Here is a 12,515-nt window from a genome sequence, read left to right as displayed (position 1 = left end):
GTGTTGGCTGCAGCAGTGAAAAAGTAAGAAATTCCATGAACGCCGAGCAGGGTGGTGTTTGTTATGACTGCAGAGTGAGATTCGGTGTCATTAAAGTTTTCTTTTCACTAACTAGCTCCGAAAAACAGAGCAGTCTTGAACGTTGGTGTTGAAACCCACGGATTAAACTCATCTTAAACATCAATATAACTTTAAAGGTGCCATATGTGTAAGAATGTGGCCCAAAAAGGGTCTTTTTAGGTTTCGTTTTCTGACGTAACTGGCAACCCGTGGTCGCTCGGCAGCTGAGACTCTACTGACTGCAATGATCGGTAGACGTTTAAAGTCAGGATTCTAAGATTTAAAGTCAGGGTTCTGAGTTTTAAAATCAGTAATTCAGAATTAACTCAGAATTTGGAGTTTAAAGTCAGTAATTCTGAGTTAACTCAGAATTCTGAGAATAAAGTCAGTGATTCTGACTTTAAAGTCAGAATTCTGAGAATAAAGTTAGAATTCTTAATTAAAAGTCAGAATTTGGGAAATAAAGTCAGTAATTCCGAGTCTAACTTTAAAGGTGTCATATGTAAGAATGTGGCTAAAAACAGTTACTACATTCAAATTCAAAATACCGAGGTCTTTTAGGTTTCGTTTTCTGACGTAACTGGCAACCTGTGGTTGCTCGGCAACGGAGACTCTACTGACTGCAATGATTGGTAGACATTTAAAGTCAGGATTCTAAGAATAAAGTCAGAATTCTGAGATTTAAAGTCAGTAATTATGAGTTTTAAAGTCAGTAATTCTGAGTTAACTCAGAATTCTGAGAATAAAGTTAGAATTCTTAATTTAAAGTCAGAATTTGGAGAATAAAGTCGGTAATTCCGAGTTTAAAGTCAGTAATTCAGAGTTTACCTTTAAAGGTGCCATATGTAAGAATGTGTCCAAAAACGGTTACTACATTCAAATTCAAAATACAGAGGTCTTTTAGGTTTCGTTTTCTGACGTAACTGGCAACCCGTGGTTGCTCGGCAGCTAGGACTCTACTGACTGCAATGGTTGGTAGACGGCGGTAGGTGGCGCCACATGACGCCAAAACATGATGAAAATATTTTTTTTAATTCAAATATTTTGGCTGTACTGTTGTTGTTGGTGAGTTTATATTATATTATATTTATGTTGTTATGTATTAGGAGGATTTTATGGCCAGTTGATTTAGATTTATTACATAATGCACCTTTAAATTAGTTTGGACTAAAAAAAAAACTGAAAAAAACACTCCAGACAAAACCACGTCTGTGTTTTTTTTGTTCAGAAAATCACGTGAAAACCCGAAAACATTCAGGGTAAAATGTATTTGTACAACGTCACATTGCATCGTCTTACTTACAATCAAACATATTTACAAGGTCCTCAACAAACTGAGGGTACAACAGTTCAAGTATTAACTTATAAAATTATCTTTAAAAAAAAACAAAAAAACACATGGAAACATTCACAAACTCCACAGTATTTGAATAATAACATTCCTTTATGAAGTACATTCAGCAGAATAATTACACACTCTTGTGATACTGCGCCCTCTAGTGGATGCAGCTCAGCTCTAATGGAGAGAACAAAGTCACTGTGCTTTTTAAAACCCGGTGAGAACAAAATCAAAGTTGAGTTTCCCAAAAATGACAGGAAAACACGAGGGAAATGTTCACTTCACGACGGCTGAAACAGTTTTGACGTCGGTGATGTTTTTGTGCAAAATCACAGCATTAGCGAGCTTCTATGGCGCGCGAACGGAGAAACCAATGACTGCAGGCCGGTCGAGAACCTTTTTTTTTTCCCAAAATATCTAAAACCGCTTCACGTTAGCGTCCGTCCCGGCTCGTCGTCACAGGTGGTTGACGTCCTTCTTGTCCGAGCTGGGGAAGGAGGTGGGCTCCCAGCGGCCCAGCACGCTGCCCCTCAGGCCCGCTTGGCACTTAGCGATGAGGTAGATCTTGCGGAGGACGGTGCGCCGCAGCAGGATGTAGACCCACGGGTCCAGGATCTGGTTCCACGTGGCCAGCCTCACGCCCATCACCATCAGGGTCTTGTAGCTGGACAGGTCGTCGCCGATGGCGCCCATGTAGGAGCGGATCACTGACATCAGGCCAAAGATCTGCATGCGCGAGACAGAGATGAAATTAATGAATAGCTCCACAAACGACTGAAAACACAAAAAAACTATATGTTTTTCAAGTGAATTCTACTAATTCACATTAGCTAGTTAGCTAACTCTGCTATAGTACATGGTCCCTGTCAACTAAACTAATAAACTAAACGAATAGACTAAACTAATTGTACTAATTCACAGATGCAAATTAGCTAGCTAGCTAACTCGGCTATAGACCGGGTTCTGTACATGGTCCCTGTCAACTAAACTAATAAACTAAACTAATTTACAGATGCAAATTAGCTAGTTAGCTAACTCTGCTATAGACCTGGTTCTGTACATGGTCCCTGTCAACTAAACTAATAAACTAAACAAATAAACTAAACTAATTGTACTAATTCACAGATGCAAATTAGTTAGCTAGCTTACTCTGCTATAGACACGGTTCTGTACATGGTCCCTGTCAACTAAACTAATTCACAGATGCAAACTAGCTAGTTAGCAAATTCTGCTATAGACCCGGTTCTGTATATGGACCCTGTTAACTAAAGTAATTCACAGATGCAAATTAGCTAGCTAGCTAACTGCCATAGACCCGGTTCTGTACATGGTCCCCGTCAACTAAACTAATAAACTATACCAATTCTACTAATTCACAGATGCAAATTAGCTAGTTGCTAACTCTGCTATAGACCCGGTTCTGTATATGGCCCCTGTCAACTAAACTAATAAACTAAACTAATTCACAGATGCAAATTAGCTAGCTAGCTAACTCTGCTCTGACTCGGTTCTGTACATGGTCCCTGTCAACTAAACAAATTCTAGTAATTCACAGATGCAAATCTGTTTTAAATGCCCAAATTACACATTAAAGACTAATTATAAAGCTGCAAAAACCAAAAACCTTGTATTTTAAACCAAATGTGCTTTTAAGTGACTGTTAATGGACTAAAAACACTTTTTTTGCTAGTCTCCAGAGCAGACATTCACCAGTATTGTTTTTTTTTTTTTAAATATAATTTTGTGAACTGAAGGTCATTCAAAAAATATCAAATTCAAAATATACAAAATCATTCCGTGCTGCTCCGTCAGAGTCGGGCCTTGACTGTACCTTGACCTGACGGAGTCGTTTAGCCAAGGCCTGGTTCAGGTTAAATTAAACTATCATGGTTTAAAGTCTGCGTTATTTGATACCTCAATATGGTTTTGATACGACGGAATAATAAAATAGCACAATAACAAATGCTCACCGTATACCAAGATTTATTATCGTCAATGTGGATGTACTTTTATTATTATTACTATTATTATTAATAATAATAAAGGGTTGTTTTAGGGGTAAATGTGTAAATCTACGTTACAATCTTTTTTTTATTTTTTTTATTAATTTATTAGTATTAACCCTCAATCTTAAGCTCAACCCTTAATCTTAACTGGCTGTTAGGTAACTGTTATTTTGTCACTTAGAAATGGGACACCCCTTAAATGCAGATCCGTCTTCAGACTGTAGGGGGCAGAATAACGCGAAAGCTGCGTCCAGTCTGTCAACTCCAAAAAAGAAGAAGAAGAAGAACGCATTTACGTCGCGATTATTTATTACGATGCGTTTGTCGGTCAAGTTATTATTATTATATTAAATTTCACAAACGCAAATTAGCTAGTTAGCTAACTCTGCTATAGACCCGGTTCTGTACATGGACCCCGTCAACTAAACTAAAAAACGAATTCTACTAATTCACAGATGCAAATTAGCTCGCTTCGCTGCTTTCGGCGCCATCTTTGTTACGTCGAAACACGCAAAATTAAGTTGAGGGCCGAGTTTAAGGGCTGTATCGCCCTCAATATTGAGATTTTCCGAGATTTTTGCTGAGATTTACCCCCAAGGGCTACCCAGAATGCATTGCGTGTTTTGCCATAACAAAGATGGACGCCGAAAGCAGCGAAACGAGTACGCTACAAATAAAGTATTTTCTTTGTTAATAGAGGTATAAAAACAATGAAAACCATTGTATTATCTTAGTTTAGGCCCATATTATGGATTACTGACGTCATTGTCGCGTAACGTTTATTTTACGATCTTTTGTCAATAGCCGGCCGGTTGCGGACAAGCGATCGTTTGCTATCGTTTACTTACGTTTCAATAAACTGACGTAAATGCGTTCTTCTTCTTCTTCTTCTTCTTTTTTGGAGTTGACAGACTGGACGCAGCTTTCGCGTTATTCTGCCCCCTACAGTCTGAAGACGTATCTGCATTTAAGGGGTGTCCCATTTCTAAGTGACAAAATAACCCTCAACACCTTGGTTTCGAGGATCAGTTAAGATTAAGGGTTAAGATTGAGGCTTAAGATAGGAATTGGAATTGGCCCAAAAAGAGAAGGTATTTTCAACGGCAGACGCTTGTGAAACTTAGCTTGTGTTATCGGGGAAACACCTGGGCTTTTTCGGACCGCGTAGTGCCAAAAAAAAACAAAAAAAAACAGCGGTTGCCAGGTTTGAAAAGCAAAAAAGGTGGTAAATGGTGTAATTAATCAGCTCATCATCATTAATGTTATCTGGAACACATGTGCTGCACTGAGCCAAACTATCTGCAGTGGAATTATTCTTCTTATTATGATTATTAGCCACAAAAAAGTACAAAGTAGTAAAAAAAAAAAAAAAAAAAGCCTCTTAAAGACCCTGCAGCAGGTGTTTTCACTTAACGAGAAGACTACGTGTCTGCGTGTGCGAGTCCCGTCTCCTTTCAGCTGTTATTACAGTCGTTAGCCTTGATCCAAACGTCTCAAGAACTCTGCTTTCGCTCGGTCCTTGAATTTGAGAGAACGAGACCTTGAAGTGGATTTCAGACAGCGAGCGCTCTGAGATGGATTAGTGTGGGCTTCCTGTTACTGATAATATACTTTAAGTGGGTGTTTTTGAGCTTTTTTTTCCACCCCTCCTCCTCCTTCAAATGTAAATGGACAGAGTTCACTCAGGGGTGAGAACACTTGTGACCTTATACGACATCATTAACCTTGTGTCTTCCCTCGCTCTCTCTCGCTGTGTCCTCATCTTGCAGGTTGCAGGATCCAGATCCTGTTTCGAGGCTACTTTGCTGCTGCTGCTGCTGCTTATATAAATGACATCATAGTCCTATAACCATGTCCTGTAGAAACGTACAACTCCACACAATTTTTCCGTTCACCCCAACCGGCCGAGGCAGATGGCTGCACATCTTTGAGTCTATATAGGATACGATAGGATAATAACGTGGATTTGAGAAGTCAGAATTCTGAGAATAAAGTCAGAATTGTGAGTTTTAAAGTCAGACTTCAGAGCTTTAAAGTCAGAATTCTGAGAATAAAGTCAGACTTCAGAGCTTTAAAGTCAGATTTCTGAGTTTAAGTCAGACTTTTTAGAATAAAGTCAGACTTCTAAGAATAAAGTCAGAATTCTGAGTTTTTAAGTCAGAATTCTGAGTTTTAAAGTCAGACTTCTGAGTTTAAGTCAAACTTCTAAGAATAAAGTAAGAATTCTGAGAATAAAGTCAGAATTCTGAGTTTTAAAGTCAGAATTCTGAGTTTTAAAGTCAGACTTCTGAGTTTAAGTCAGACTTCTTAGTATAAAGTCAGAATTATGAGTTTTAAAGTCAGACTTCAGAGCTTTAAAGTCAGACTTCTGAGAATAAAGTCAGAATTTTGAGTTTTAAAGTCAGACTTCTGAGTTTAAGTCAGACTTCTTAGAATAAAGTCAGACTTCTGAGAATAAAGTAAGAATTCTGAGTTTGTCAGACTTCTAAGAATAAAGTAAGATTTCTGAGAATAAAGTCAGAAGTCTGACTACAGCTCCTATTGTCCTCATAGGAGAACCCTTTTTGGCTCCAGGTAGAACCTGGAACCCTTTTGGAGGGTTCCACCAAGAACCCTTTTAAAACCCTTTATTCAGGGAAGGCGTTTTTAAAAAAAAAACGGTTCTTACTGGAACCATTAGTGTTACCAAGAACCCCTGAAAAGAAGCAAATGGTTCCAGGTAGAACCTCAGCCCTTGTAGAAGGACCCTTGTTTCTTAAGAGCGTGCGATTTGCCTCACTTGCAGACACTCACCAGCAGAGGGCTCCAGCAGATGCAGGAGGTGACCATGATGCCCACCAGCTGCACCACCATCTCTATGTCGTGGGAGCGGGCGGAGCGGTGCGAGCCGGGCTTCCTCCTCCTGAGCCGCGCCAGCACCAGCGTCAGGCCGCTGATGGTGTTGCACACGAGCGCCACGGCCAGCGAGCTCAGGCCGAGGCCGGAGAAGAGCACCACGAAGGCCACGTCCACCTCCTCGGTGTCGCTGAGCACCTTGATGAAGCACCAGGTGCCCGGGTCCTGGTAGGCGTAGGAGCCCAGCTGGAAGCAGGGCAGCACGGCCACGCCCAGAGCCGCCAGCCAGATGACCGACAGGCAGATCTTCGTGCGCGTTTTGGTGACCAGCGACGAGTGCAGCAGCGGCCGGGTGACGCCCAGGCAGCGCTCGGCGGCCATGGCGCAGCCCATGAAGAGCGGGCACAGGCCGAAGAACACCATGCTGCCGCCCAGGAACTGGCACATGCCGTCGGAGGTGTAAAAGTCCTCGGGGCGGACGCCGCCGTGCAGGTAGAGGCGCAGCACCAGGGCGCCGGGGATCACGTGGCCGACGAAGTCGGTGACCACGAGCGACGTGGCGAAGAGCAGGAACGTGGCTTTGGAGCGCCGGCGCTGCAGGCAGTAGGCGTTGGCCAGGATGAAGAGGGCCACGATGTTGGAGATGATGCCCAGCGTCATGGGCAGGATGACCACGATGATGCCGCTGGTGGTGGGCTGCACCAGCGTGAAGTTGCCCTGCAGCTGCTGCTGCTGTTCCCCCGACAGCAGCCCCCCCGCGGCCACGCGGGCCTCCGCTTTCCCCCCGCTGTCGCTGTCGTTGGACGGGCGGGGGAGCAGCAGCGGCGAGGCGGTGGAGTTGTAGCGACTCAGAGCTAACATCACTGAAGCCTGAAGGTCACCACGGCCATAGTCAAGGGGAGGCTGCGGGAGAAGAGAGAGCAGTTCAGGTCAGACCAAAGCAGCGGATCAACGTAGAACTCATACTGAGTTAGGGTTCAACTAATTCAGACTTTTACACAGATATAGGATTAAAAACATGGATTTTAGAAGTCAGAATTATGGGTTTTAAAGTCAGAATTCTGAGAATAACATCAGACTTCTGAGAGTAAAGTCAGAATTGTGGGATTTAAAGTCAGAATTGTGAGATTTAAAGTCAGAATTGTGGGAATAAAGTCAGACTTCTGAGTTTTAAAGTCAGAATTGTGAGATTTAAAGTCAGAATTGTGAGAATAAATCAGACTTCTGAGAATAAAGTCAGATTTCTGAGAGTAAAGTCAGACTTCTGAGAATCAAGTCAGAATTGTAAGATTTACAGTCAGACTTCTGAGTTTTAAAGTCAGAATTCTGAGAATAAAGTCAGAATTGTGAGATTTAAAGTCAGACTTCTGAGATTTAAAGTCAGACTTCTGAGATTTAAAGTCAGACTTCTGAGAATAGTCAGAATTCTAAGAATAAAGTCAGAATTGTGAGATTTAAAGTCAGACTTCTGAGTTTTAAAGTCAGAATTATGAGATTTAAAGTCAGACTTCTGAGTTTTAAAGTCAGAATTATGAGATTTAAAGTCAGAATTATGAGATTTAAAGTCAGAATTGTGAGATTTAAAGTCAGAATTGTGAGAATAAATCAGACTTCTGAGTTTTAAAGTCAGAATTCTGAGAATAAAGTCAGAATTCTAAGAATAAAGTCAGAATTGTGAGATTTAAAGTCAGACTTCTGAGTTTTAAAGTCAGAATTCTGAGATTTAAAGTCAGAATTGTGAGATTTAAAGCCAGAATTCCGAGAATAAAGTCAGATTTAAGTCAGACTTCAGAGTTTAAAGTCAAACTTCTGAGAACAAAGTCAGACTTCTGAGTTCAAAGTCAGAATTATAGGTTTTAAAGTCAGACTTCTGAGAAAAAAGTCAGAATTCAGAGTTTTAAAGTCAAAATTCAAATATTGTTTTGTCCCTAATCCTCTTCCGTACGTCAGAACGTTCCTGCAAACAATAAAACAGTCCAATTTGGAGACTCCATAATATCATAGCAGTCGCTGGATTTCACCTAAAATAAACACCCATGACAGATTGTGACCCTGTGGAGACGCTGTCCATGAAGCAAAGACGCTCGTTATTCCGTAGACGAGTGAGTGACTCAGAGCCCAGTCGTCAAAACACCAAATAAGTCCAAATCTTCAGGGAAGAATCTGCTCTGTGAGTTAAACGAGGCTCGTGTCGTTGTGTGTCTTAAGTTTTCCAAGTTTTCTAACAGTTGCAGAAACAGAAGAGAGCGAGCCTTCAAAATAAAAGCAGAGAGGAAAATGAGAAAACTGAAGACAAATGAAGACGTGAAGAACAGCAGCTGTCATCGTGCTGAGGTCTGCTGGTGTTTGGCTGCAGGTCAAACACACACACACACATATATATATGTATATATATATATATATACATAAAAGCAGTATATTAAAGCAGAATATTGGGGAAAAATCCAGTGTGTAAGTGAGTCACATGTGATATGAAGAGGTGTTTCCTGGAGAGCCTGAATTTAAGGTGATATCATGACAATAATGAAGAAAACAGCTGTTTTAGCTGTGTTTAAGAGAATAAAAGCATAAAGAAAAAGTGACTGTGATTGTTTACATATATGCTGAATGTTTTTATTACATTTTTTTCAATTAAGTTACTTTAAGTCTTGGTTAAAAGTGACTTTTTTTTTTATATATATAAAAGATGTCCTCACCACTGCATAAGAGAGCTCCGACGTGCTGATGTGCAGACACTGATGATAGTGACGATAATCCACAGAGCTTCAGCAGAGACAAAAGTCCACGACGAGCGGCAGAGAAAACGTCTCCAAAAGAATCATCCTGCTGAGAAAAGCGCAGCGCGTCGTCGAGGTCGTCGTCGCTTGTCCTGATCGACGTATTTCCATGCATGGCACACGAGTGCGCGCTGCTGCTGCTGCTGCTGCTGCTGCTGCTGCTGTGCAGGACTGAAGGATCCACCACTGACGCTCAAACACAGACTGCGGGGTTTTCCTTTTTTTTTTTTTTTTTTTATATAGCGCGTGTGTCCGCCTTCAGTGTGCGAGGGCGTCTCTGCTCCTCCCGTGCGCACCGCACCGCTCCCACTGCGCGCACCGCTGCTCCATGCGCGCGTCCTCCTCCTGTGCGCACCGCTCCTCCATGCGCGCGTCCTCCTCCATGCGCGCGTCCTCCTCCTCCTGTTTACATCCACACGTCACTGTCCTTTTACTCACTTTTACGCGTCTTTTACGCGTCACCTTCGTTTCCAAGAAATTATCTCAAATAAAGCCTGGGTTTTTGTGTGTGTGTGTGTGTGTGTGTGTGTGTGTATCTGTGGATTACACAACCAGTAAAAAAAAAAAAAAAATCACATAAAGCATCAAAGTCCACATTTGTTTTGTTTTAAATTGAATTTGAATTGAAATGATGAGACAACCTGCCATTTCTGGGGGAAAATAAGTGCAATTGACACAATATTACGCGATAAAAGTTCTTACAAAAGTACAGTATTTCACATTATTTATTAACCTTTTTAAGGCAGTGTTTTCCCAACCCTGATCCTCAGGGAACTCTGCCCTGCCAGGTTATAGATGTTGCCCTGCTCCAAAAACACCTGATTCAGATGAAACATTACATTTTTGAAAAAAAAAAAAAAAAAAAATCCCAAAAGTTGAAAGTTTTTTTTTTTTTTTGACAAAAGTTGAAATTACATTTTTGGAAAAAAAAATTTGACAAGTCGATTTTTTTTTCAAAAAAAAAAAAAAATAAAAAAAAATAATGTTTCAATTTGTCTTAGTTTCTACAGAATTTTTTGTTTTTTTTCAAAAATGTAATGTTTCATCTGAATCAGGTGTTTTTGGAGCAGGGCAACATCTAAAACATGGCAGGGCAGAGTTCCCTGAGGATCGGAATTGGCAAAACACTGGTAAGCACCAAGAAAAAAGCAAAGGAAAAATAATTTCTTATTCTATTTACTTATGATAACAATATACATATATATATATATATATATTTTTAATTAGACCCTACAGTATTTCAGATACAGGCCTCTACCAAACGGTTGAGACGTCTGTTCATAATAAACCTGGTTTGCATAATTCATAAAGTACAACATTCAGAACAAGACACATTGATTAAGTGTCAGTGAGTTCAGTTTGATGCACTTTTCAATGACATAGAGTGACTTAAAGTGTGCTCGACCAAACGGTTGAGTCGCACCTTAAAGGGTTAACATTAAAGTGTTTGATGTCACTTTCAAAAGCTAAACTAATTGTGAATTTTATTCAAGAAGAAAGAACCAGAATCATTTTCCACTTAAAAACGAGACTATAATCTGTGTCTTTGATTGACGCTCACTCCCACATCCAAAAACCGACATAAACGGCAGGTTTTTAATTGAATCAGCTTCATCTGTGACTGACACTGAAGTAAAACAGCAGATCTGGAAGCTCGTTTTACTTTTTCATCTCCGTATTGTTTTCTTTGGCAGTGGATGCAAATGTCTGCATCATTTCCATATGGCCGCACTTTGGCCCTTCGGCATAAAGTGAACTCCGGCGGCTGCTCGACCAAAAAGAAACGGAGATATCTTTAGATTTATTTAGATAAACTTAATCGTGTTTATCTTGAGTGATTTGCTCTTATTTCTGCAGTGGAAAATTGCACATTTGCACATCTGTTCTCTGTTTTTACGGCAAATTGTATTTCGTTTTTTTGCGTTCGAGTTCAGTGTCACCGCACTTATGCCGCCTCGGCACGGAACGGCGAGGTTCCAAGCGAGCTTAAGTGATATTCAACACTCTTAGAAATAAGGGTTCCGAAAGGGTTCTTCTACAAGCGCAGAGGTTCTACCTGGAACCATTTGCTTCTGAAAAACCCTTTCCCAGAAGAAAGGGTTTTTCAAGGGTTCTTGGTCACACTAATAGTTCCAGTAAGAACCATTTTGATCCAGAGAACCCTCAAAAAGGGATCCAGGTGGAACCTTTATAAAAAGGTCCTACCTGGAACCAAAAGGGGTTCTCCTATGAGGACAAGCGGAAGAACCTTATATGGTTTTACTTACCACTCTCATTACTAAGAGTGTAGAGACCTTCCTACACTCTTAGAAATAAGGGTTACAAAAGTGTTCTTCTACAAGGGCTAAGGTTCTACCTGGAACCATTTGTTTTTCAAGGGTTCTTGGTAACACTAATGGTTCCAGTAAGAACCATTTTGATCCAGAGAACCCTTTAAAACCCCTTTCCTGAATAAAGGGGTTTTAAAAGGGGTTCTTGGTGGAACCCTCCAAAATGGTTATCCTATGTGTACAAGCCGAAGAACCTTATATGGTTCTACTTAGCACATTTATTTCTAAGAGTGTACCAGGATTTTCACAAGCGGCCGGAACGATGATGTGTCGATACCAGAGGCGGTTGGAGACGGTACACTTTTAGAAATAAGGGTTCCGAAAGGGTTCTTCTACAAGGGCTGAGGTTCTACCTGGAACCATTTGCTTCTGAAAAACACACACTTTCCAGAAGAAAGGGTTTTTCAAGGGTTCTTGGTAACACTGATGTGATGGTTCCAGTAAGAACCATTTTGATCCAGAGAAACCTTTAAAACCCCTTTCCTGAATAAAGGGTTTTAAAAGGGTTCTACAATCTTTTGGAGGGTTCCACCTGGAGCTGGTGATGACAATTAGCAGATAAAATGTCTTAAATGTCCATATTTAACGGTGGAGTCTGGTGTGTTCTGTTAAACATTCACTGCTGCACAACGTTGACAGTTAAAGAGTCTATAGACGACTTTTGCTCTGCTTTGTAATGAAGTCATGGATCTATATTCAAAGATTATTATGATTATTTTACTGCTTTAGCCTCGTGCTCAGAATAACCTGCAGGTATCAGTTGCCCAGATCCCCAGTGGAGGACGCTGTGAGTGAAGTCTGCTGTCAAAGCCTCTTTAACGCGCAAAGGTCACACATTTAGCCGCGGGATTCAATCGCTTGGATCGGACGAATTATCTTAAAAGGTTTTTGTTTTGGTTTTTTTTTGCGCGTTTAAGAATCCAAACGCAGAGGGTTTATTGGAGAAGTGATTCGGCCTCATGAAAGATGCAGATGTTTCCCAAGGACTCTGATATTAGTGCTGAGGTTTTTTCTGCAGCTGAATTATGAAAAACATGTCAGTTTCTCCTCGTGTTGATGGACAGTCTGAAGGGGGAAAAACCATGAGGAGGCATAATGTACCTCTGATTTCTCTGCTTCTTTTGCCACATACTGGGGACAGGTGTTCATGTTTGCTTTATTTTTTTTT

The 12,515-nt window shown here is 40.8% G+C and overlaps 1 protein-coding gene across 1 annotated transcript; it reads right to left on the bottom strand.

Annotated features, from left to right (window-relative positions):
* Positions 1 to 1,855: 1,855 nt before the first annotated feature.
* LOC310940591 (prostaglandin E2 receptor EP1 subtype-like) lies at positions 1,856 to 7,101 on the bottom strand (the record flags this gene model as incomplete). Its single annotated transcript, XM_083905581.1, has 2 exons — positions 1,856 to 2,125; positions 6,199 to 7,101. 2 exons carry the CDS (start codon positions 7,099 to 7,101, stop codon positions 1,856 to 1,858), a joined length of 1,173 nt encoding a protein of 390 aa, XP_083761707.1.
* Between the last annotated feature and the right edge of the window lie 5,414 nt (positions 7,102 to 12,515).

The sequence above is a fragment of the Microchirus variegatus genome (assembly GCF_963457635.1).
Source record: "Microchirus variegatus genome assembly, chromosome: 19".
NCBI classification, from domain to species: Eukaryota; Metazoa; Chordata; class Actinopteri; order Pleuronectiformes; family Soleidae; genus Microchirus; species Microchirus variegatus.
The sequence above is the reverse complement of the archived record's forward strand: the minus strand, read 5'-3'. Positions and strand labels throughout refer to the sequence as shown.